The following is a 27635-nucleotide window of genomic DNA, read 5'->3' on the forward strand; positions in this document are numbered from 1 at the left end:
TTTACCAGTTACATCCTCAAAAAATTCCAGTAGATTAGTCAAGCACAATTTACCTTTTGTAAATCCATGTTGACTTTATCCAATCTTGTCACTGTTTTTCAAGTGCTCTGCTATTACATCTTTTATAATGGACTCTAGCATTTTCCCCACTACCAATGTTAGGCTTACCGGTCTGTAATTCCCCGTTTTCTCTCTACCACCTTTTTTGAATAGTGGGGTAACATTAGCTACCCTCCAATCCATGTGTACTGTTCCAGATTCCATCGAATGTTGGAAAATGATCAGCAATGCATCTACTGTTTCTAGGGCCACTTCCTTAAGTACCCTAGGATGTAGATTATCAGGCCCTGGGGATTTATCGGCCTTCAATCCCGTCAATTTCCCTAACACCATTTCCCTACAAATACTGATTTCTTTCAGTTCCTCCCTTTCATCAGACCCTATGTTCCCCGACATCTCTGGGAGGTTATTTGTGTCCTCCTTTGTGAAGACAGAACCAAAATATGTATTTAATTGATCTGCCATTTCTTTGTTCCCCATTATAAATTCCCCTGATTCTGACTGCAAGGGACCCACGTTTGACTTCACCAATCTTTTTCTCTTCACATATCTATAAAAGCTTTTACAGTCAGTTTATATGTTCCCTGAAAGCTTACTCTCATATTCAATTTTCCCCTTCTTAATTAATCCCTTTGTCCTCCTTTGTTGAATCCTAAACTGCTCCCAATCCTCAGGTTTACTGCTTTTTCTGGCCAATTTATATGTCCTCTCCTTGGATCTTATGCTATCCGTAATTTCCCTTGTTAGCCATGGTTGAGTCACCTTTTTTGTTTTATTTTTATGCCAAACTGGGATGAACAAATTCTGTAGTTCATCCATGCAGTCTTTGAATGTTTGCCATTGCCTATCCACCGTCAACCCTTTGAGTGACATTCCCCAATCAATCCTACCCAACTCGCACCTCATACCATCGTAGTTTCCTTTATTTAAATTCAAGACCCTAGTCTCTGTGTCAACTACTTCACTTTCCATCTTAATGAAGAATTCTATCATATTATGATCGCTCCGACCCAAGGGGCCTCGTACAACAAGATTGCTAATTAATCCTTTCTCATTACATAATACCCAGTCTAAGATGGCCTGATCTCTAGTTGGTTCCTCAACATATTGGTCCAGGAAACCATCCCGTAAACACTCCAGGAATTCCTCCTTCACAGTATTGTTACTAATTTGGCTAGCCCAATCTATATGTAGATTAAAGTCACCCATGATGACTGCTGTGCCCTTATTGCACGCTTCTCTAATTTCCCTTTTAATGCCATCCCCAACCTCCGCATTACTGTTTGGAGGTCTATATACCACTCCCACTAACATTTTCTGCCCCTTGGTATTTCTCAGTACTACCCATACAGATTCCACATCATCAGAGCAAATATCCTTCCTTACAATTGTGTTAATCCCCTCTTTAACCAGCAATGCTACCCCACCTCCCTTTCCTTTTTGCCTATCATTCCTGAATATTGAATACCCCTGAGTGTTGAGTTCCCAGCCTTGGCCACTCTGGAGCCATGTTTCCATAATCCCAATCATATCATATTCGTTTACCTCTATTTGCGCAGCTAATTCATCCACCTTATTACGAATGCTCCTCGCATTAAGACACAAAGCCTTCAGGCTTGTTTTTTTAATGCTCTTAGACCTATTCGAATTATTATTTACTGTGGCCATGTTTGATTTAAGCTGTTGATTTCTCTGACTGCCACTTTTGTTTTTCTTCTTCCTATCTTTTGCTTTTATCCTCGTTTCCCTTTCCCCTGTCTCCCTGTTCACGTTCCCAACCCCCTGCCATTTTAGTTTAAACCCTTCCCCAGAGCACGAGCAAACACTCCCCCATGGACATCGGTCCCGGCCCTGCCCAGGTGCAAACCGTCCGGTTTGTACTGGTCCCACCTCCCCCAGAACCGGTTCCAATGTCCCAGGAATTTGAATCCCTCCCTCTTGCACCAATCCTCTAGCCACGTATTCATCTGAAATATCCTTCTATTTCTGCTCGGACTAGCACATGGCACTGGTAGCAATCCAGAGTTTACTACCTTTGAAGTCCTATTTTAATTTACCTCCTAACTCCCTATATTCAGCTTTTAGGACCTCATCCCGTTTTTTACCTATATTGTTGGTAACTATATGCACCCTCCCCTTCCAAAATGTTCTGCAGCCGCTCTGAGACATCCTTGACCCTTGCACCAGGGAGGCAACACATGATCCTGGCGTCTCGTTTGCGGCCGCAGAAACGCCTATCTATTCCCCTTACAATAGAATCCCCTATTACTATAGCTCAACCCTCTTCTTCCTCCCGTCCTGTGCAGCAGAACCACCCCTGGTGGCAGGAAGTTGGCTGCTGCTGCTTTCCCCTGCTAAGCCATCCCCCCCAACAGTATTCAAAGTGGTATATCTGTTTGAGAGGGGGATGTCCACAGGAGACTCCTGCACTACCTGCCTGCACCTACTACTCTGCCTGTTGGTCACCCATTCCCTTTCTGCCTGTGCAACCTCTGCCTGCGATGTGACCAACTGCTTAAACGTGATATCCACGACGTCCTCAGCATCGCGAATGTTCCAGTATGTATCCAAACGCAGCTCCAGCGCCGCAATGCGGTCTGCCAGTAGCTGCAGCTGGATACACTTCCTGCACACATGGTCGTCAGGGACACAGGAAGTGTCACTGAGTTCCCACATAGCACAGGAGGAGCATACCACGGGGCCGAGCTCTCCTGCCATGACTTACCCTTTAATTAATTCAAATTAAATTAAATCAAATCAATCCCACCAATTACACTACAGTTAAATGATATGCTTAAGGGCCCTGGTTTACCAACAGTCCCCGCTACACCACAGAGAGCTTAGAAACTATAAACCACAGAGTTTAAGTTTAAAAAAGACAGAAATACTCACCAACCAATCACTTACCTGCTTTCTGGTGACGTCACACTTCGATTACTTTTTACTTCTCTCCCTCCCTCTGAGATTGGAGATTGGTAAACCTACCTGAGCCTCGCCGCCTCTTTTAAACCTCGCCGCCGCCTGGTTCCTTGCAGGTCTGCCGCCACCGCTCTGAGGTCTTCCTGAGCCTTGCCACCGCCTGGTTCCTTGCAGGTCCGCCGCCGCCGCTCACGAAGTTAAAAGCCCATGGGATAAGAACATAAGAAATAGGAGCAGGAGTAGGCCAATCGGCCCCTCGAGCCTGCTCCGCCATTCAATAAGATCATGGCTGATCTGATCCTAACCGCCAATCTACTATCACAGAACCATCTCCTGAATCTAACAGAATTAGACGCACGAAATAGGAGCAGGATCAGGCTACACGGCCCCTGGGCCCACTCCGCTACTCACAGGGCCATGACCGATCCGAACCTAGACTCATGTCCAAATTCCTGCCCGCTCCCCGTAACCCTTAATTCCCTTTACTTCTAGGAAACTGTCTATTTCTGTTTTAAATTTATGTAATGATGTAGCTTCTACAGCTTTTTGGGGCAGCATATTCCATGGACCTACCACCCTCTGAGTGAAGTAGTTCCTCCTCATCTCAGTTTTGAAAGAGCAGCCCCTTATTCTAAGACTATGCCCCCTAGTTCTAGTTTCACCCATCATCGGGAACATCCTCCCCGCATCCACCTGATCCAACCCCTTCACAATCTTATATGTTTCAATAAGATCGCCTCTCATTCTTCTGAACTCCAATGAGTAGAGTCCCAATCTACTCAACCTCTCCTCATATGTCCATCCCCTCATCCCCGGGATTAACCGAGTGAACCTTCTTTGTACTGACTCGAGAGCAAGTATGTCTTTTCTTAAGTATGGACACCAAAACTGTATGCAGTATTCCAGGTGCGGTCTCACCAATACCTTGTACAACTGAAGCAATACCTCCCTATTTTTATATTCTATCCCCCTAGCAATGAAAGCCAACATTCCATTGGCCTTCTTAATCACTTGCTGCACCTGCATACTAACCTTTTGAGTTTCGTGCACCAGGACCCCCAGATCCCTTTGTACTTCAGTACTTTCCAGTTTCTTGCCATTAAGATAATAACTTGCTCTACGATTTTTCCTGCCAAAGTGCATAACCACACACTTTCCAGTATTGTATTCCATCTGCCAAATCTCTGCCCACTTACTTAGCCTGTCTATGTCCCCTTGCAGGTTTTTTATGTCCTCCTCACTCACTACTTTCCCTCCCATCTTAGTATCATCTGCAAACTTTGATATGTTACACTCGGTCCCCTCCTCCAAATCGTTAATATAGATTGTAAAGAGTTGGGGACCCAGCACTGACCCCTGCGGAACACCACTAGTTACTGATTGCCAGTCTGAGAATGAACCATTTATCCCAACTCTCTGCCTTCTGTTAGATAGCCAATCCTCTATCCATGCCAGAATATTACCCCCAATCCCATGATTTTTTATCTTAAGCAATAATATTTTGTGTGGCACCTTGTCAAATGCCTTTTGGAAGTCTAAATACACTACGTCCACTGGTTCCCCTTTATCCACCCTATATGTTACTTCCTCAAAGAACTCCAGCAAATTTGTCAAACATGACTTCCCCTTCATAAAACCATGCTGACTTTGTCCTATTAAATTATGATTATCCAAATGTCCTGTTACTGTCTCCTTAATAATGGACTCCAAAATTTTACCTACCACAGATGTTAGGCTAACCGGTCTATAGTTTCCAGCCTTCTGTCTACTGCCGTTTTTAAATAAGGGTGTTACATTCACAGTTTTCCAGTCTGCCGGGACCTTTGCTGAGTCCAGGGAGTTTTGGAAAATTATTACCAATGCATCCACAATCCCTACCGCCACTTCCCTCAAGATCCTAGGATGTAAGCCATCAGGTCCAGGTGATTTATCCGCCTTGAGTCCCATTATTTTACCGAGTACCACTTCCTTAGTGATTTTGATCGTGTTTAGCTCCTCCCCCCCCCTATAGCCCCCTGTTTGTCCAGTGTTGGGATATTCTTAGTGTCCTCTACTGTAAAGACTGATACAAAATATTCATTCAGTGTTTTTGCCATCTCCATATTTCCCACCATTAATTTCCCGGTCTCATCCTCTAAGGGACCAACATTTACTTTAGCCACCCTTTTTCTTTTTATATAACTATAAAAACTCTTACTATCTGTTTTTATATTTTTTGCTCATTTACTTTCATAATCTATCATCCCTTTCTTAATCAATCTTTTTGTTATTTTTTGCTGTCTTTTAAAGTTTTCCCAATCCTCTATCCTCCCACTAGATTTGGCTACCTTATATGCCCTTGTTTTTAGTTGAATACTATCCTTAATTTCTTTACTTAGCCACGGATGGCTGTCTTTTCTTTTACACCCTTTTCTTCTCAGTGGAATATATTTTTGTTGGAAGTTGTAAAATAACTCCTTAAATGTACACCACTGATCATGTATCGTCTTACCCTTTAATCTATTTTCCCAATCCACTCTACTCAATTCCGCTCTCATACCTTCATAGTCTCCTTTATTCAAGCTTAGCATGCTTGTTTGAGATCCAACCTTCTCACCCTCTAATTGAATATGGAATTCAACCATGTTACGGTCACTCATTCCAAGGGGATCCTTTACTAGGACATTTTTAATTAATCCTGTCTCATTACACAGGACCAGATCTAAGGTTGCTTGCCCCCTGGTCGGCTCAGTTACATACTGCTCAAGAAACCCATCCCTAATACACTCAATGAACTCATCCTCAAGGCAGCCCTGCCCAATTTGATTTGTCCAATTAATATGATAGTTAAAATCCCCCATAATAATAGATGTTCCCTTATTACAAGCCTCAACTATTTCCTGATTGATACTCCGTCCAACAGAGTTGCAACTGTTCGGAGGCCTAGAGACTACGCCCACTAGTGTTTTTTTCCCCTTATTATTCCTTATCTCTACCCAAACTGTTTCATTATCCTGATCTTTTGACCCAATATCATTTCTCTGTATTACAATGATTCCTTCCTTTACTAACATAGCCACCCCACCTCCCCTTCCTTCCTGCCTGTCCTTCCTGATCGTTAAATAACCTGGTATGTTTAATTCCCAGGCATTGTCACCCTGCAGCCATGTTTCTGTAATGGCCACAAGATCATACCCATATGTAGTTATTTGTGCCATTAACTCATCTATTTTGTTACGAATGCTACGTGCATTCAGATAGAGAACTTTCAAATATGTTTTGTGACACTTAGTTCCTGCTTTTGCCCTTTTTATTACTTTGCCTTTTACTCCATACCTTCTGCCCCTTCCTGACATGCTCTGGTTTTTAATTTCCCCACTGCTACCTAAGTCTATGACCTTCTCTGTTGTCATTTTTATTATTTGCTCTCTAGGAACCTCCCCCCCACTAGTTAGTTTAAAGCCCTCTCTACAGCCCTAGTTATATGATTTGCCAGGACTCTAGTCCCAGCACTGACCAAGTGAAGCCCGTTCCAACGGAACAGCTCCCTCCTGCCCCGTACTGGTGCCAGTGTCCCAGGAAGCAAAACCCATTTCTCCCACACCAGTCTTTGAGCCACGCATTTAACTCTCTAATTTTATTTGTCCTAGCCAAATTCGCTCGTGGCTCAGGTAATAATCCAGAGATTATTACCCTTGAGGTTCTGTTTTTTAATTTGACCCCTAGCTGCTCATACTCCTTTAACAGAACCGGCTTCCTAGTCCTATCTACGTCGTTTGTACCAACATGGACCACGACAACTGGATCCACCCCCTCCCACTGCAAGTTTCTTTCCAGCCCAGAGGAGATGTCCTTAACCCTGGCACCGGGTAGGCAACACAGCCTTCGGGACTCTCGCTCGCGGCTGCAGAGAACTCTATCTATCCCCCTAATAATACTATCCCCTACCACTACAACATTTCTATTTACTCCCCCCTCTTGAATGGCCCCCCGTTCCACGGTGCTGTGGCCAGGTTGCTCATCCTCCCTGCAGTCCCAGCTCCTGTCCCCACAGGGAGTAAGAACCTTGAACCTGTTGGACAAGAGCAAGGGCTGCAGCTCCTCCAACACTACCTCCTGGATCCCTGTACCTGCCTCACTCGTAGTCACACCGTCCTGTCCCTGACCATGGGCTACATCTGAATTAATTAACTTCATAGGTGTGACCACCTCCTGAAACACAGAGTCCAGGTACTTCTCCCCCTCCCTGATGTGTCGCAGTGTCTGAAGCTCAGACTCCAGCTCATCAACACGGAGCTGGAGTTCCTGCAGCAGCAGACACTTGTCACAGATGTAATCACCGTGAGCCTCAATGGGGTGCACTGGCTCCCACGCCTCGCAACAGTAACACATCACCTGCTCCATTCTATGTAATTAATTAAATTTTTTATTGTTAGTTATGGACACCCTTTGCCCGATTATAGATGCTAGTATCCCCTTTAATTAATTGGATTTAAATTAAATCAATCCCTCTAATTACACCAGTTAAATGGTTTACCAACAGTCACTCTGCACCAGAAAGGCCTTATTAACTACAACCCACAGAGTTAAAGTTTGAAAAGAGCACCTAACACCCCACTTACCCTATCTCACAATTACCCAAACTCACAGCACTCTCTGCTGACTCGCACTCAGTGCTTGCTCACACTAGCATTGGTCTTTTTATACTGTTTGTTTGTTTACAGCCAAATGAGTCACCCCTGCTGATTGCTTAGAGAACTGGTTTCCACTGCCTGCTGTGCCAATTTACTCCTACTGCAGTGTTACTTTGTTTTACTCTTCTTAAACCAACAGAATCCCAAATATTTAACTTTTCCCCTTTACTTAAACTGCTTAAGTAATCTTATCAAGAATGATTTAAAGAGAAATAACAATTAAAGACCTCTCACACTTACCCAAACTCACAGCACTCTCTGCAGACTCGCACTCAGTGCAAAGTTTCAAGTTGGAGTTAAAACTGGCTCGGAGACAGGAAGCAGAGGGTAATGGTTGATGGGTGCTTTTGTGACTGGAAGCCTGTTTCCAGTGGGGTTCCGCCGGGCTCAGTACTAGGTCCCTTGCTTTTTGTTGCATATATCAACGATTTTGACTTGAATATAGGGGGTATGATTAAGAAGTTTGCTGATTATACTAAAATCGGCTGTGTGGTTGATACTGAAGAAGGAAACTGTAGACTGCAGGAAGATATCAATAAATTGGTCAGATGGGCAGAACAGCGGCAAATGGAATTCAATCCAGAGAAGTGTGAGGTAATGCATTTGGGGAGGGCTAACAAGGAAAGGGAATACACATTAAATGGTAGGACACTTGAGTAGTGTAGAGGAATAAAGGGACCTTGGAGTGCATGTCCACAGATCTCTGAAGGTAGCAGGCCAAGTAGAGAAGGTGGTTAAGAAGGCATACAGAATGCTTGCCTTTATTAGCCTTGGCATAGAATACAAGAGCAGGGGGGTTATGCTTCAACTGTATAAAACACTAGTTAGGCCTCGGCTAGGGTAATGCTTGCAGTTCTGGTCACCACATTACAGGAAAGATGTGATTGCACTAGAGAGGGTACAGAGGAGATTTACAAGGATGTTGCTGGGAGTAGAGAACCTTAGCTATGAGGAAAGACTGGATAGGCTGGGTCTGTATTCCTTGGAACAGAGGAGGCTGAGGGGAGACCTTATTGAGGTAGATAAAGTGGATGGAAAAGACCTATTTCCCTTAGCAGAGGGGTCAAAAACCAGGGGGCACAGATTTAAAGTAATTGGGGGAAGGTTTAGAGGGGATTTAAGGGGAAATTCCTTCACCCAGAGGGTTGTGGGGGTCTGGAACTCACTGCCTGAAAGGGTGGTAGAGGCAGGAACCCTAACCACATTTAAAAAGTACTTGGATGTGCACTTGGGATGCTGTAACCTGCAGGACTATGGACCAAGAGCTGGGAAGTGGGATTAGGCTGGATAGCTCTTTGTTGGCCGGCGCGGACATGATGGGCCGAAATGGCCTCCTTCCGTGCTGTAACTTTCTATGATTCTATGATTTATCCATCCAGCAAGATCCTATAGACCCAACTCCCCTTACAACAACTTGCATTTATATGGCACCATTAACACAGTAAAATGTCCCAAGACACTTCACAGGAGTGTTATCAAACAAAATTTGACACCGAGCCACATAAGGAGATATTAGGGCAGGTTGCCAAAAGCATGGTCAAAGAGGTAGGTTTTAAGGAGCGTCTTAAAGGAGGAAAGAGAGGTAGAGAGGTTTAGGGAAAGATTTCCAGAGCTTAGGTACTTGACAATTGAAGGCACGGCCACTGGTGGAGCAATTAAAATCGGGGATGCTCAAGAGGTCAGAATTAGAGGAGCACAGATATCTCAAAGGGTTGTGGGACTGGAAAAGATCAGAGAGATAGGGAGGGCAAGGCCATGGAGGGATTTGAAAACAAGGATTAGAATTTTAAAATTGAGGCGTTGCCGGACCGGGAGCCAATGTAAGTCAGTGAGCACAGGAGTGATGAGGGAACAGGACTTGGTGCGAGTTAGGACACGGGCAGACGAGTTTTGGATCACCTCAAGGTTACGAAGGGTAGAATGTGGGAAACTGACCAGGAGTGCTTTGGAATAGTGAATTCTAGAGGCAACAAAGGCATGGATGAGGGTTTCAGCAGCAGATGAGCTGAGGCAGAGGCCGAGTTCAGCGATGTTCCGCATGTGGAAATAGGCGGTCTTAGTGATGGTGCGGATATGTGGTCGGAAGCTCATCATGGGGTCAAATATGACAGCAAGGTTGCGGACAGTCTCATTGAGCCTCAGACAGTTGCCAGGGAGAGGGATGGAGTCGGTGGTTGGGAACAGAGTTTGTGGTGGGGACCAAAGACAGTACCATTGCAGCATCCAATTGCTTCTTAAATGCTTCTAGTGTTTTCACCTGCACTGCTGTATCTGGAAGTCTATTTCATATATTGATCTTTTTCTGTGTGTAGAGTTTCTTTATCAGTTCTAAAAAAATGTTTTTATTTCTTTGAACCTGTGTTCCCTTGCCCTACTGTGAAGTAGGGCAAGGCAATGTGAAGTAATATTCTGAATTTACTTTTTCCATTCCCTTAACTATCTATTATACCTCAAAGATCAACTCTCACTTGCCTCCTTTCCAGGGTGAAAAGCTGAATTTCTCCCGTTGTTCCTCATAACTCAGACCCCTGACACTAAGGCTCCGCCTGGCGGCTCTTCTCCGCACTGCCTCCAATTCTTTAATGTCTCTCTTGTTTCTCAGCAACTAGAAATGGATGTAATATTCCAGGTGTAGTCTGAAGAGCATTACACAGTTTGAGTAGTACTCCTCTGACATATTTTACTGCTTTGGCTATGAGGTTCAACATGCTAAAAGCTCTGTTGGTTGTTGCTCTGGATTGGTTGGACGTGTTTAGCATTGAGCCAAGGTTTCTTCCAGCTTCATCCTTAACTATTTCAACACCAGACATGGAGTACTTACTTACCCTTTCTATGTGCAGTACTTTGCACTTGTTTATATTAAATGTCATCTGCCCTTGTTCTGCCTGAATCCCGTTTTGTTCAATTCTTCTGAGCTGCTTCCTCTGATTCCAGTGTCCTGCCCAGTTCTCGTGTGCACCTTTTCTGCCGATGTTTTGCTTTAGACAATTCTACCTTTAACCATGTCTGCCATGGGCCTCTACTTTCTTTACTTATTTGTTGTTGGGATGTGGGCGACACTGGCAAGGCCACATTTATTCCCAGTTGTCCTGACAAGGTGGTGGGGGCTTTCTTCTTGATCTAATGCAGTCCTTGTGGTGATGATGCTCCCATGATGGTGTTAGACAAAGAATTCCAGGATTTTGACCCAGTGCCAAGTCAGGATGGCGTGTGTCTTGGAGGGGAATTTGGAGGTGATGGTGTTCCTGTGATGTTGCTGCTCTTGTCCTTCTCTGTGCAAGAGCTTGCAGGGCTATGTGGTGCTGCTTAAGTTAGGGTGATGAGTTGCTGCATCCTATAGATAGTACATACTGCAGCTGCAATGTAGGAGGTGGATGTTGAGTTTCATAGAAGGGCCAATCAACTGAACTGCTCTGTCCTGAACGATGTTGAGCCTCCTGAGTGTTTTAAGTGTAATTCTTAAACATTTTTAAAGTATGACAGCATATTTATCAAATTAGTTTTGTTACTGATTTTCTGATTTCTGCACTTGATAGAAAACATATCTGACTAAATACTGTAAGATGTAACAGTTTTGCTTTGAGATGAGTGATAATATATATAGATAATAATGGCCTAGAATTTGTGGTTGTAATGATGCCAACACTGTCAGCGGACGCCGTCATTACTCTGTAAAACTGACAGTAACTTCTGGAGGCTGCATCTGCGCAGTTAAACGCGGAAATCCGGAAGTTACTGTCAGTGATACCCTGCTCCTCCACAGAGTGCGCTGTTACAGTCATCGCAGATGGAAATCAATTAGAAATCACTGATTTGATGTGAACTTCAACTTTTTACGCACTGCTCTCGCTGTAAAAACCCTTGAAAAAGTTAAGACTTATTGAATGAGGTGTAACTGAGTTTTTAACGGCATACTAAGTCATAATTACTGCTGAACAACCTCTCTTGCCCTGAAAAACTAATTTTATATTTGTGGAGTGTCATCTCTATTCCATGATAAAAATTCCATAGATTTTTCTTTTCTGTTTTTAAAGTTTGTTTATGATATTTCAGGCTCTACCTTAATTCCATGTGTATGTCCCAGTCTTTATTTCACTTTCTGTAAAATTATTAAAAAGTGAAGGTTATTAAAACCTGCTTTTACTTCCTGGTTTGCTGTCTGTGAGAATTCTTCAATGTGATTGGCTGCTTAGCCTGCTTGATGACATCATTGTTGCTGGATGCCAGCGATCCCCTACAGATGGCGCCAGTTGGAAAGTCACGTTGGAAAAGGTGAAATCGATGACACAAAGCTTGCTAAAAGTTTGTGGTCAGCTTTCTTTGAGGTCAGTGGCGAGCACCGTCACTTCGCTGCTGATCACAAAATCCAGGCCATTCTATATGATACATTACCAGCTTGTAGACTCTATAACCACGCTGTCCTTATTAAGTTTAGTATACCTTCAATCTTGATTTGACAATGTAACATCAGAAACATTATTTTCTTAGTTTTATTTTTGCTTTACTAATTATTCTCTAATGATGGTGCTGATTGAGCAAAATATTTTTTTCTCACAATCAGCTCTCCTTTTTATTGGTAATATGAAAATTATATATTATTACATTCATTACTTCTAATCTTGCACACTCTTTTTATAGAACACATCAGGTTCCTGTAAGAGCAGAGATTTATGTGTTTTACTCTGTCTTCTCCAGAAACCACTTGCCATCAAAACCTTCTTTAAATGAAATATTACTAAATGGATAAATTAGTAAACTTGCAACTTTTCATATTTGCAGCAAACGGTACTACACATTTGATGGTGGAGCGTAGTTGATATGCAGGCTATTATTGGGTGATCTGTTAAATAACAATGCGGCTCTAAGGCTACCCCTCGATCCAGATAAAACAGATCACCCAACAATTAGCCATGTATTGATCTTCACTATCAGTAGTGTTCAAACCAATCCAATTTAAAAAAAAAAAAAATGTTTTATGAAATATTTACTTTTTGATTGTTTGGTGTGAAATCTCTTAATAAGTCTCCCATCATACTGTGGGAAGGAGATATATTTCCCCCTGTTGGTTAATCTTAGTGACCAGTGAAAAATAAACCTCTAGGGGTTATAACGATAGAACTTACTGCTGGTGGTAATGTCATCCACATTTCTCTCTCCGCTACTTTAACAGAGGCATCAAACAATTTTAAAATAAAGGTTACTCCCTCCCTTTAAAGTAAAGGAGGGAGGAATTTGATCTGTGCACATTGAATGTTTATGCAATAACTTCTGCAATTCTACCCTGTAGCACATAAAACAATAAGCATGGGACTTATGAGAGAGGTCGGGCAGGTGAAAGGTCACCCTTGGTCTCCTTCACCATTCACTACAAAGGAGCAACATAGTTTTCTCATTTACAGAAATCTTGGGAGATCAAGTCCAATAGATATTTGTTAATGGCTCTGTTTGCTTGGTTTAGTTTGTCATGTTTTCTAGTTATTAGTGGCTTGTATCTTATAACCAAGAGTCATCTGCCACAAATTTTGGAATGTCCTACAATTCATGGAGGTTTTTACAAAAAAATTACTGACCCGGATTCTGTGGTCAGCGGTGAATGAGCAACGTTCATTACACTTACATTTGCCCACAGACTTTCTATGCACTTTGGCACTGGAACTTGCAGTTATTAGAAATCCAAAACAGCACAGCCTCCTCTACAGGGGATCTGCGACCTGTGTGGGCAGGGCGTATCCTTAACCAATCAGATTGAAGAATCCTTACTGAGACACGCAGGGTCTGAACCAGTTAGAATAGTTAATTCAATGCCAAATCATGTACAGAAATCAAAATAAAGAGGTTGTTTGGCAGTAACTAAGACTTATCACGGGGTTAAAAGTTCACTTGCACCTGAATGGACAAGCCCCGACTATTTCTGGCCAGTTTTGTGGGTATCTAGTGGGTAAGTACCCCAACTTCACGCCGCTCCGTGTGTTTCAATGCCGAGTCTCTGGGCGAGATACCGTTATAACACAGCTTCTGCAGGAGTAGGGAATCTCAGACAGCATCTTTCTGATTTCTGCGTTTAACTGCACATGTGCAGTTGCCATGAGTCGCTGTCTGATTTTCACTTTAATAACAATGAGCATGGATAGCCTCACCATTATTTTTATGCACAATTCGAGCCAATATCTTGGTCTAGAAATTCACTATAGCCCCATTTGGGGTGCCAGCCTTGCCAGGGCGCTAAAAGTAGCGCCCCGGAAGCAGTCGCAGCCGCCCGCCGGAAATTCAGTTTGCACGCCCCAGAGGGAAGCGTGGTGCTACTAGAGGCGCCCCGCATCCCTCCTGGGGCGCTGCAGCTGAATATCGCTGCGCAACATGCTGCAGTGCCACACGCTGCGGCACGGCGCGCTGTGGTACTGCAGGCCTTCCTCCCCTTCTTAAAGGGGAGGGGCCTTGTGCAGTGCGATCGAGGATTGCGAGTTCCGGCAAAAGAGCCCGGCACCGAGGAGAAGTGCCGGGCTCTTGGAACGCAGTCGGCACTCCGCGGGGGGGGGGCTCAGGAGGCCGGGGACGGCAGCGTGGAGAGGTGCTGGCAGGCGGCCAGCAAAAAAAATGGCCGCCCCGCACCTCTCCTTTAATTAGCGCCTCTACTGCCGCAGGTAGGCCCCCCTGAACCAGTCGCAAATAGCGCCCGGCATTAAAGCAGGGGGCGCATCTAAATATCGCGATCGGGGCGCTGCACACACCGATGACGTCATCGGTAGCGGCGCAGCGTTAACGGCTAGCGCCGCCATTAGCGTCCCGCTGAATTTAGCGAGAGGCGTGGCCAGTGGCTTCCGACCCACTTAGCGCCCTCTTAAGGCGCTAACGGGTGGCGCAGCCCACTGAATTTCTAGGCCCTTGAGTCAAACACATAGCTACTTACCAATGATTCTGTTAGTAATTCTACCCTGTCGGAGGCTATTGCAAAGTAACTACAATCTCAAAACCAACAATATGTTTGAAGTCAGATGCTGCCTGACCTGCTGAATATTTCCAGCATTTTCTGTTTATATTACAGATTTCCAGCATCTGCTGTATTTTGCCTTTTGTAATGGCCCAGAAATTCCAGAACGGGGCTTGCAGCGCGTGCAAGCCCCGTATTTGCACTTACCCCGCGCTCGTGCCGATCAGCTTCTGGGACGCCTGAACTTGCAGAAATAGAAAGCACATTCCCGGGCAGCGTATGACGTCACGCCGCCCAGGAGTGCAGCCAGCGCGAAGCCAGGAGCGTGCAGTGTAAGTGAGACACGCCCCTTGAGGGCTCAGTTTCACTGGACACGCCCCCAATGTTTCTGTCAAGCTGCTAAGGATTTTTACATGCAAAGCAGCAGTTTAAATAGGTTTTTGGAAGTTTTTTGAAGATTTTGGTAACTTTTATAAACTTTTTAAAATGTTTACATTATTTTGAGTAATCTGAAGTAGTTTTAAAGAGAATTAAAGCAATTTAAAGACTTTTAAAAGCCCTAAAAGAATTTTTTAAATTCCATTTATTTATTTAGCAATGTCGTCGTCATACGTGTCTTCACACTGTTCCCTTTGGGGAACTGTATGAAGTGGTGGAAGGATTTATGGCCATGATTAATGCTCATTCCGTGACCGTAACCATCTTTGAACCAGCCATTAGGGCGGTTAGTCCTATGGCGGGAGGGTTTTACGGGCTCCCACAAGCTATACAAGGAGGGGGGGCCACCCACACCCACGGACGCAAATATCCCACTGGATGTCAACCCAGAATTTAGAGCCGGAGCTCCGACTCCATTTGCCGGGACTGTCTGGAGCGGGGTTCGAAATCCTACCCTGATCTGGCCCAGCGGCGGGGATCCTACCGCTATGACAAAGGCCCAATCCAATTAGCAACGTGAAATGGCAGCATAGGGCTCCAGTCACGGGGAGGGAAAAGGCGCAGGAAACGTATGGGTGTCACCTTTTGTGCGGAGTGGGCCTTTTGCGTAGCAGTAAGCATCCCCGCCGCTGGGCCAGAAGGAGTAGGGTTTTGAACCCCACTCCAGACAGTCCCGGCAAGTGGAGTCGGAGCTCCAACTTTAAATTCTGGGTGGACATCCAGCGGGATGTTTGCGTCCGTGGGTGTTGGTGGCCCCCCCCCCTCAGATGGGTTGTGGGAGCCCGTAAAACCCGCCCGCCATAGGACTAACCACCCTAATGGCTGGTTCAAAGATGGTTATGGTCACGGAATGAGCGTTAATCACGGCCATAAATCCTTCCACCACTTCATACAGTTCCCCAAAGGGAACAGTGTGAGGATACGTACGATGATGACCTCTTGCGCAATGCACCTCCTTGGACCCTCAGTCGCAGATGCGAGGGGGCAAGTTGTGCAATTGTTAAATTTTTTATTTTATTGACATGTAAAATGTTGGCCCAATAATTCCCTTCCAAATGCGCTAGTATGGTCGGGGTACTTACGCATCTGGCCGGATGAAATGCCGGTTTTCAGCATGCACAGTGCATGTGGGGAAAACCGGCATTTCCTGTCCTCTGAACGAAGGGGTTCAGAGGCAGAACGCGTGCGACTGCACAGGCAGCGCGTGCGCAGTATAATTCGCCGCTTTCATTAATGCTTTCAGTGAGGTCCAGTCATTACAACTTACACATGAAAAAAGCATGGGTACAGTTGCTCCAGAGGCTGAGGAGGAAGATATTTCTTATCGTGGAGCTTCTGAAAGTATGTATGTCTGTATATATTCCTTTGCGTGTTATGTATATATTCCTTTACTTATGTGTATGAATGTATTATTTAATTATGACTTTCAGAGAAAGTAACTTATTGGAAAATCATAATTAAAAATATACATTCATACACATTAGTAAAGGAATATAAAACATACATACATATACGTAAAGGAATATATGTGGACATACATACATAACTCATTCTCACATTCCATTCACACAGCCACAATTGCTCCTTCTACCTACCGTTCTGAAAACCCGTTTAAAAAAAAAAATTAAAGTTTAAAACTTAGTTAAAATTTCTTAAAATAACTTCCCTCCCTTTCCCAAACCTAAATATTGCATTTCATAAGCTCCTCCATAAAATATATCTCCTTCCCCAGCCAATGAACAACTTTACACTTGCTTTTTTCAAGTGCAAGTTCTAGGGACTTACCCTCACTGAATCCATCAGTGAAATCTACAAAGTTCACTGCGCAAGCGCTGCCTGTGCAGTCGCACGCGCTGTGAATAGACCTCGGGTCTGGAAATGCCGGCGTTCCCCGCATGCGCTGTTCCTGCTGAACGCCGGCATTTCCAACGGCCAGATGCGTGAGTAACCCGACCGTACTCACGCTTCTGGTCTGGAATTTCTGGCCCAATATGTTTGAAGTGTTCAATTAGTGTAGTCAGGATTGCAGATGTTGACTAAATGTTTCAATAGCGAATTGTAGTTAATACCCAAACAGTTGAGTGGGTGTGTTTTTTTTTTGCAATGCACAGATACAAGACTTGCAGTGCAACCCTGCAGTAATTGTAAGATCACCTGGAAAAGGTAATCCAACACTACTAGTGCTGCCTCTTGGCTGCAACTGTAGAATTTGCTTTACTTTAAAAATAATAATAATTCTGATGACCTGACATACTCCTGTTCAGTTTCTAATGGTGAAGTGAGTTGACTATCTCATCAATTGTTCCCAGTCATTAGAAATCTCACCAGTTTCATCAGTAGTCAAAGACTAATAATTAATAATCCATAGGTGTGTTTGAGTACAAATACTGTGAGCTCCGCATTATTCCCCTCACTAGTGATTTCAAGCATGGAGTTATTCCATAAGTCCTTGCTTCTGTGATTGTTAAATTAATGCTGCTTTGGCTGATGCTGTTTAACTAAGGTATCAGACTCTATTTTATGTACTTTCTTGATAAACAAATGCATGTGAGCTACACTTAGAATTTGAATTATTTATCATTTACATAACGATTCTTTTAGACAAATAATTTCTCACATAATCTAAAGGAAAATTATGTTCTGTGGTATTAACAACATAGACCTAGCGTGGAAACTATTTATATGGAACTAATTTTAAAACCTAGGGGGAAAAATTTGTGTTCACCAGCAAAGTTACCGATGTCACCGGCAACTGCAGTTAGCGGTCGCTGGAAATGGCCGCAATGCTAAGCGAGTGAAATTGGTCTAGGGGGCATGGAGATACGTGGCGCAGCACACACCTTCCGTGCATTGCTGTCCTGGTGGCATTACTGGAGGGATCCGGGACGAAGTTTCTCTCCAGGTCCGGCGTTGCAGCTTCCCACAGCCTCTATGAGCGAAGCTGTGGAGCTCGCAGGGAATTGTGGGCAATGAAGATGTCTGAGATTTAAAGGGGCCATGCACACTGGAGCAATACAAAATAAAATGCAGTGAATCAATACATTTTTCAGCCCTTTCTGCCTTTTAAGAAATATTCAATATTTAAAAGAAGTTCCAAATGTGGATATTCAGCTGTTAAAGCTGAATTACCTTCCTAACCTCAACAAATGGGAAAGCTGCCTCAGCACTAATACAAATTGCTAGGGAAGGGGCACTGAGGGTCTTGCATGCAGCACTCCAGCTTTGTGCAGGGGGTCAACACTGCAAGAGCGGCCCTTTACCCACAGGGGCCAGGAGGCCCTCCAGAATGAACGATGTGGGAGTACATCACGAAGGCCATCACTGCCAGTAGTTTCACCCCCACTACCTGGCTCCAGTGCCCAAAGAAGCTTCATGACCTCAGACCACTGGTCAAGGTCAGTGAATGCATCTTCAAAAGCTGTCTCCTACCAACTGCACCACTAGCCTCACACACTGCTCAATGCTCAACCCCCAATCACACACCTACGAACAATCTGCACCAATGACGAGGCACATCTCCCATTCCTAGCCTCACCTCACCCCCTTGGAGGAGGCCATTCTTGGCTGGGGCATGGTTGAGCCCTTGAGCAGCGGTGAGGCTGAAAGGATACAAGATGCGGGTATCCTCGTACCTTATCCTCCTGGCATGTACCTCTTACTTTCCCACCCTCCCCTCAACACAACTCCACCCTTGTGCCTTCCTCATTTCACACACCCAAGAAATACAGCCAGCCCAGCCAATGGGTCAACAAGAAGAAGCAGGCTGCCCAGCCAGTGGGACCGCAGACAGATGTGTCCATCCCGGAATTCCGGCCACAAAGAGGCTGTCTGGGATGCATCCTTCCATCTGATTCCTCCTCTTCAGCTACCTCCTCTTCTGCATCTTCCTCTTCTGCATTGTCCTCTTCCCTCTGCAAGCGGATGCTGTAAATGTGAAATAACAGCATAAAATGCTGGAAATACAGGCAGCGTGTCGACTTAAGATGTGAACTCTGTTTTTCACTCCACGAATGTTGCATGACCTGCTGAATATTCACAGTATGTTCTGTCCTCTCCAAGGCCTTCATTTACCATCCGAGCCCTTGCAAGTGTCCAGCCGCACTCCCTACACACTTAAAAAACTTTTCACATCTATTGCAGCAAGTCACCACTTCAATAAAATAAAATAAAACAGTCCAAACCCTTAAAACCCTGAATGATGTGTGTGTCCCTTTAAGAGCTGCAGACATCGCCACTGTCAGCCTGCTTGCATGCTTAGGACCCAGCGTTAGGGTCGAAGTTCGCGTTGGTGATGTTAAGTCGGCATCCGGCAGCGCCAGTTACCGGCAGCGCAAAGGGGAAAAGGAATATGGCGGCCATCGCGAGACCCACCACCAGCTGGCGAAAGAGCGGCGGCCGCCATTTTATCACCATTTTATGGGGCTATGGAGTGGCGGTAGGTGCATGAATTTCTAGCCGCTAGTGCTTTAGTAATGCTTAAGATATAGTGTAGTGTTTTGCATTAATTCACATACTTTGGGCTGGATTTTGCTACGGGGGCGGGTTGGGGTCGTGTTCCCCACATTTCGTGTTTCCCACACGAATCCTGAACGATGTGGGAAATTGATGCAATTTTGATTTTATAGCCCAATTGATTCCCCACGTGTGGGAACCCCTAGCCAGTGAGCTTTTCAGGTGGGAAGCTCGCCTCCGATGACATCATCACTGCTGCTTCATTTAAGGGCTTCCACAAGCCTTGCTCACTTCAGCAGACTGCCAAGCTTCTGGCCCTGGCAGCTGCTGCTACCATCATCAATCATGGCGACACATCGGAGTAAGGCATCCCCCAGATTTGACGAGGCAGCCCTCCAGGCATTGGTGGAGGGAGCGACAGAGAGCAGGGAGGTGCTCTTCCCCTCCTCGGGGAGGAAGAAGCCACCCCAGCAAACCAAGGCTGTGTGGCTGAGGGTGGCAGAGCAGGTGAACGCCAGCTCGAATACCAGCAGAACATGGATCCAGTGTCGGAAACGCTTCCATGACCTTCTGCGCACTGGAAAAGTGAGTATGATGTTCCCATCACTCTTAATCTGATCCCCATTGCCTTTCCTCACCAGCTCTCAGCTTTACCAATCTCTTCCTCCACATCCCACTTGACACTGACATCCATGCACCCTTTCCCACTCCCTCTCTCTCTATGGTCACATTCACCTAACTAATGGACTATGCAGCCCTCACACTCCCTATCACTGTCATGCTATGAAAACAACTTACATCACATAGGGAGGGCCCTTGGTCTTGCCATCTCACTCCATCTTTCTCTCCTTCTAAGCATCTATGCCATCGATTCTCTACACTCACTCCTTCATTCTCGCTCAAACTCCACTTGTCTCCCCCATTGCAGGAAAAGAGAGCTCACAACCGAAGAGAGCGAGCCAGGACAGGGGGAGGGGCAGCCTCCTTAGCCCAGCTGACCCCATGGGAGGAGGCGATCCTGGAGATCGTCGGCATCCAGGACGACACACAAGTGGGGGACGGAGAGACCGGTGCAGCAGAGCAAGCTGGTGACAGAAGAGTTTTCCAACTCTCTCAATTGCATTGCATGACTCGCTGATAATGACTTGGAAGCTCTAGCAGATGGACCTCTGATCATCTGCAATAAGCACTGTGCAGGAAACCCTGGCCTCTCATCTCTGCCACTTTCCTTTACTCCCCCACAGGACCATCGCAAGCTCCCGTCTCCAGGACGCAGGAGGAGGTTCAGCCTCAGCATCCAGACTCCTCAGAGGAAGCTGCAACCTCTGAGGGCGCAGCGTCAGCAGAAGGCAACACACCCAGCACCAGCGCAGACACTCAAACCTCGGTGGGACCTTCGGGACATAGAGTAGTGTTGTCACCTGGTGTATCACAGCTCACAAGTGAGCCTCAGCAGATAGTGGAGACAGGGACAGCAGCAGAGAGTCCTAGTCGGAGGGCGCAGCACTCTCCCAGCTCGGCTCAGCTGCATGTCGACCCTCTGCCTCTGGATCCATCCACAGTATCAGCAGTGATGGCACTCCAGGAAAATATGCAGGAGTCTCTGGCAGGTTTTGTCTCCAGGGTTGCTGCGAGTGTGGAGCGAATGGAGGAGTCCATCGCTAACATGAGCAGAGCCTTTGTGGAGTCATTGGCGCATCAATGCATTACCACGGAAAGGATGGCAACCTCCATGGAAAGGCTGGCTATGGCCATGGAGGAGATAAGTCGCGCGAGTGTTGAAAACATGGTGAGTGTTCAGACTAGACTGACATCTCTGGAGGAGCGATGGGCAGCTATTGAACAGAGAAACCAGACCTTCATGGCAGCCCCTCTGAGAAGGACTGCCAGTCCCGACACGGGTCCCCATGGCTCCCCTGATGTGCAGCAAGATGCTCTCTCGCCACTTGCAAGCGCTGAGGGGGACCTGACCCATGAGAGGGATGATGGTGGCAGAGAACAAGGAGGTGGGGGCTCCTCTCCAAGCGCTCAAACTTCCATGCCACTGACAAGTCCTCGGTCAGAGCCCCACCTGAGTCAGCACCCAAGTGAGATCGGCGTCTCAACCCCTGCACAGCCGCAGGAGCAGCAGACTGTTGCGCAGCCCTTACAGGCTCGCAACCCCAGAGGACGCCCGCCAAAGGTGTCCAGACAGGAGCAGCAAGGAAGTGAGCAAGGGGCCTCCACATCTGCTGATGCCACTGGGGAACCACTACGTAGGAGCACGCGTAAGAGAAAGAAACTGCACAAATAGTCACAAGGGTAGTCACTTGGGTGGAATTTAATGTGTTATGGTTGAAAGCCATCAGAATAATGTTAATAAATCATCTGTTGGCTACTGCTGTAGTTGTGGCGCGTGTCATTTCGCAAATGGGACTTTCACTTTGAGGTCAGTATGGTGGTCACATCGCTAGAAGTCAGCTGGTTCCTGGCTATTGTCAGTGCTCAGGTAAAAGGATGCGAGGCAATAGTCCCTCATGGGCGAGGCTTAGCAAATCTGCCCAATATGAGCGCGTTCCTTGCATGCCGGCCACCAATGTTCTCGCGCACTGCTGCCGCTGGTTGATGAGCCTCTGCAAGATGTTCGTCTTCGCTCTCCTCCTCCCCCTCCTCCTCCTCCTCATCTGAGGAGGATATGTCAGGAGCCACTTGGTCCTCGGCCATCTGCAAGCCACAACGCTGTGCCATGTTGTGAAGCACACAGCAAACCACAACGATTCTGGAGACCCTGGCTGCTGAGTATTGCAGGGCTCCACCTGATCTATCCAGGCATCTGAAGCGCATCTTCAGCAGACCAATGGTCTGCTCGATCATGGCTCTGGTGGAAAGGTGGCTGGAGTTGTAGTTCTCCTCAGCTGCGTTGGCTGGTCTCCTCAGCGGCCTCAATAGCCACGTCCTCAAGGGATAGCCCTTGTCTCCAAGTAGCCATCTGTTAAGTTGGTGTGGCGGACTGAATAGCGGAGGCACAGTAGACTGGCGCAGTATGAAGGAGTCATGGCAACTGCCAGGGTACTTGGCACAAACATGCAAAATTTCCTTCTTGTGGTCACACACCAGCTGAACGTTGAGGGAGTGGAAGCCCTTGCGGTTGACAAAAATACCAGGATTGCGATGGGGAGCCTTAAGGGCCACGTGTGCAATCAACGATGCCCTGCACCTTTGGAAAGCCTGCAAGATTAGCAAATCCAACCGCTCTCGCCATGACACTTGCTCGATCCTTGGTGAAATGGATGTGATTGTGCGCGATGGCAAAGAGGGCATCGGTTACCCGCTTGATGCAGGTGTGTGCGGCCGCCTGGGAGATGCCGCTGATGTCTGCCGCTGATTCCTGGAATGAGCCTGAGGCAAAAAAGTTGAGTGCGATGGTGACTTTGACGGCCACTGATAAGGGGTGTCCAGTTGCTCCTCTGGGCTCCAGGTCTTGCTGCAGCATTGCGCAGATGTCAGCCACTATCTCTCGCGAAAGTCGGAGCCGCCTTTGGCACTGCTGCTCAGACATGTTGAGGTAGCTGACCCTGCGTCTGTAGACCCTGTTTGGGGGGTATCTCCTGCGCCGACGGCCTTCCATGCGCTGGCCCCTTCTGGCCTGTGCATCCTCAGGTGGGGCAGCAGCAGCTTGGCGCAACTGTTGTTGCTGCTGCTGTTGGGCGGCCTCATGTAATATCCAGAAGGGCAGGACAAAAATGGCTCCCGTGCTTCTGGTAGATGCCTCAGTTGAGGAAGCGCTCAGTGAAGGTGGCGAGAGGGGTTTCCCAGGAGGTCACACTGGAGATGGTTGTCAGGCTGCAAACTTCCAGAGCTGTGGGTATGTATGCCTTCTGAAAGATCCCCCAGACCTGAGAGAGCAAAGTTATGCCACCTGCAATTAAAGCCTGTTCAAATCTGCCATTTAATGGTTGAGCTGCAGCTGCTACTCCGCAAGCCAGTTGTGCTCCCACCAGGTTTCAGATGTGTGTTTCCCACCAGGCGTGTTTCATGTGGGAAAACGAGTAAACTTGCAAGTGGTTAGGAAAATGGGATTATAGAGCCAATTGAGGGCTTGTTAAGGGCCTTAAGGGCCTATCCTGCCTCCTGGAGGCGGGACGGAGTCGGGACCAGCAGACACGAATTTAGGAAAATTGCGTGGAGGCGGGATGGAGGCGGGTTTGGGCCCGCATGCCAGTTTTGCGATTTTTTTTTATCCCCCACACGCCTCCAATCCCGCCTCCCCGGCCCTAGCAAAATCCAGCCCTTTGAGTTTTATAGTGACATATATTTGATACATAATAGATTTCAATCAATCAGAGGAGATTAAGGGGTGATTTGCTAGAGGTGTTTAAAATTATGAAGGGATGGAATAGAGTGGATAGAAATAAACAGTTTCCAGTGATTGAGGAGTCTAGAATGAGGAGACATAGATATAAAATTAAACATAAGTGATTTAGGATAGAGAGCAGGAAAAACGTTTTACATAGAGGGTTGTAAGGCTATGGAATGCACTACGAGAGTTAATAAAATTGAATTTAAGACTATGTCAACATATAGCGCCAGGTTTTGCTGGAGGGGGGATCTCATGGCGTGTCCTGTTAGTTAGACTTGCAATTTCACGTTTAGGTTTTTTAATTTTTTGGCAACAAAGTTGCTGGAAGTGCGAGCAGATGACAGCACAGCAAAGGCAACAGGGCATCTGGGACCTGAGTGAACAATGGGACAAACAGTGTATTTCCTTAACCGATGAGATTAAAGGATTGTAAAATTAACAGTATAAGGGCTGAGAAGGAGGGTGAATTAGAGTGGATAAATTCAATGTTAAATCAGGTACAGAAAGATAAATAGAGAGAAAGAAAGATTGGATTAAGAGAGAGAAAAAAGCGATAGAAAGGAAAAAAAATAAAAATTTGACATTTAAAAAATCTCCTTAAACAATTCACAACCTGAAGGAATGAGATTCCACACTTATAATTGTTTACTTTCTGGGCAAGACAGGTTGATTGGCAGTCATTAACAATTATCACATTGGTAAAGGGTAATTATGTTGATAATTACTAGACTTAACTTTCTGTGGCGAGTTTATTGGGCAATTAATGTGCAACTGTAGCAAATTCATGAAAATCACGGGGATGTTAAGACTGAGATGCTGCTTTTGCGAAGTTACTTGCAGAGCAGAGTAAATCGGCCAGCAACTTGTGGAGATTCGCAATTCAGAGTGTATCTCTTCCTCGCTAAAAGTTGCTGGCTATTTTGCGCATTAATAATAATAATAATTATCCATGTTAAAACATTTGCAAAACTTTATTTCACACAAATGTTGTCTCCATGTAGCTACGTGTGAAGGTGGCTGTCTCAATGGCGGAGAGTGCACCTCCGTCAACAGTGTTGTGAAGTGCCTGTGTTCCTCTGGCTGGATGGGGTCAAGATGTCAGGAAGGTAAAGAAACTCTTGTGCTTGGAATTTTTTTTTGGAAAAGTAAAAGGTAAAATAAAATTCTTGCAATGTTTGTAAAGTTGTTCAAATGGGTAAGGGATTTTTTCCCCTGAAGTCAGTGACTTCATCATGTTGTTGAAATTAGGAATCCTGAAAATGTCTATCTGTTATCTCTCCTTCCATCCCCCACCCCACACAGCAATCTGTCCCCAGGGATGTCGGAATGGTGGAAGCTGTTTGGCACCAGGTATCTGTAATTGTCCAGATGGATGGGTTGGTGGAGCCTGCCATTTAGGTAAGGCAGAATCTACATTTAAGACATAACGTGCTTTGCCATTGTATACAGTACTGTATAATACCAGGCATAATGAGATCTCCAGAGCTGTGGAACTGCTGGTTTCTTTTCCTTCTGCTAAAAATATATTACATGTGCACTTGATTACATTCTATTATTTACCCTAGTTGATGGTGTCTTTACTTAGTGCTTTTTGAGAAAGCGCTCATCATGTTCAAAAAAGGTGGTAGAGAGAAAACGGGGAATTACAGCCTGACATTGGTAGTGGGGAAAATGTTAGAGTCCATCATAAAAGATGTAATAGCAGAGCACTTGGAAAACAGTGACAGGATCGGACAAACTCAACATGGATTTACAAAGGGTAAATCGTGCTTGACTAATCTACTGGAATTTTTTGGGGATGTAACTGGTAAAATAGATAAGGGAGAACCAGTGGATGTGGTGTATTTGGACTTTCAGAAGGCTTTCGATAAGGTCCCGCATAAGAGATTAGCGTGTAAAGTTAAGGCACATGGGATTGGGGGCAAGGTACTGACTTGGATAGAGAACTGGTTTGCAGACAGAAAGCAAAGAGTTGGAATAAACGGGTCTTTTTCCGAGTGGCGGGCAGTGACTAGTGGGGTACCGCAGGGATCGGTCCTTGGACCCCAGCTATTCACAATATATATTAATGATCTAGACAAGGGAACTAGATGTAATATCTCCAAATTTGCAGACGACACAAAGCTGGGTGGGCGTGTGTGCTGTGAGGAGGATGCCGAGAAATTCCAGGATGATTTGGACAGGTTGGGTGATTGGGCAGAAGCATGGCAGATGCAATATAACGTGGATAAATGTGAGGTTATCCACTTTGGTAGCAAAAACAGGAAGGCAGATTATTATCTGAATGGCAATAGATTGGGAGAAGGGGAAGTGCAACGAAACCTGGGTGTCCTTGTGCACCAGTCGCTGAAGGTAAGCATGCAGGTGCAGCAGGCGGTTAAGAAGGCAAATGGTATGTTGGCCTTCGTAGCGAGAGGGTTTGAGTACAGGAACAAGGTTGTCTTGCTGCAGTTGTACAGGGCCTTGGTGAGACCACATCTTGAGTATTGTGTGCAGTTTTGGTCGCCTTATCTGAGGAAGGATGTTCTTGCCATGGATGGAGTTCAGCAAAGATTCACCAGGCTGATACCTGGGATGGCAGGAATGACGTATGAGGAGAGATTGGGTCGATTGGGCTTGTACTCGCTGGAGTTTAGAAGAATGAGAGGGGATCTCATTGAAACTTATAAAATTCTGACAGGACTGGACATACTAGATGCAGGAAGAATGTTCCCGATGGTCGGGGAGTCCAGAACTAGGGGTCACAGTCTAAGGATAAGTGGTAGGCCATTTAGGACAGAAATTAGGAGGAATTTCTTCACCCAGAGAGTGGTGAACCTGTGAAATTCTCTACCACAGAAGGCAGTAGAGGCCAATTCATTAAATATATTCAAGAAGGAGTTGGATATATTTCTCAAGGCTAAAGGGATCAAGGGGTATGGGGAGAAAGCAGGGACCGGGTACTGAATTTGAATGATCAGCCATGATCTCATTGAATGGCGGAGCAGGCTCGAGGGGCCGAATGGCCTACTCCTGCTCCTATTCTTCTATGTTTCATGTTGGGCAGGAGTTTCAGCTAGGTTGCGCTGTTTTTTTTTCAGCGCAATTTGCCCGAAATTGGCGAATCCAGCGCAAAAAATGGAGGAGTTTCAAATGCAAATTATGTCCAATGCAAATTGAGTTTCTGCGATCTTTTGCGTTGGTTTAAAAAACATTGTGCTAGAAGCTGGCCCCGCCCACAAAACTGTCCACGCCCCGATCGAATTAATCACCATGGCGCGTTTCCGCTAATTGCGCTCGTTCCGGGCCTTCATAGAGGCTCTTAAAATTAACTTGTTTTTTAGGCGCAAGGACACTAATAGGCACCTTTTTAAAACTTTTAAATATTTAATTTACTAAGAAACTGACTACTGTACACCAATGAAACGAGTAATTGGTTCTGTATAGATTTTTTTAAAGTCATTTTCAGTTATTTAAAATTGGGTTACTCACAGGTGATGGACTAGACATTCTGATTAAAAATACTTATTTTTGCTGATAAACTAATTTTCAGCTGTATTAATAAAACTGCACCAGGGTACCACTCTTAAATACATCATTGAATACATTTTAATGCAAACATTTAAAAAAAAATTGCATTCTAAAACGCTGCCTGTTTGCGTTGGTTCATGGAAGGTTTTACGTTTGGCGATATTTGAGCGGATCTTCAGCAAAAGAGTCTCTAAACTAACGCCATTTCGAGTGCAATTTGCGCCTGGATCTCCAATTGCACCCAAAACTCTTGGTCATTATGTTAAAATTTTCAATTAGTCATAAAGATAAGTATAGCTGAGGGATCCCAATTGGT

The 27635-nt window shown here is 45.6% G+C and overlaps 1 protein-coding gene across 1 annotated transcript in view; it reads left to right on the forward strand.

Annotated features, from left to right (window-relative positions):
* Positions 1-27635, forward strand: part of seraf (Schwann cell-specific EGF-like repeat autocrine factor) — an 81483-nt gene that overhangs the window by 5851 nt on the left and 47997 nt on the right. Inside the window, exons 3-4 of the mRNA XM_085987135.1 lie at positions 24811-24915; positions 25112-25207. Of these exons, the coding sequence (XP_085843261.1) occupies positions 24811-24915; positions 25112-25207 (201 nt within the window). The remainder of the gene's footprint in view (positions 1-24810; positions 24916-25111; positions 25208-27635) is intronic.

The sequence above is a fragment of the Somniosus microcephalus genome, chromosome 5 (assembly GCF_052327205.1).
Source record: "Somniosus microcephalus isolate GS21.2 chromosome 5, FLI_Smic_1.0, whole genome shotgun sequence".
Taxonomy (NCBI): Eukaryota; Metazoa; Chordata; class Chondrichthyes; order Squaliformes; family Somniosidae; genus Somniosus; species Somniosus microcephalus.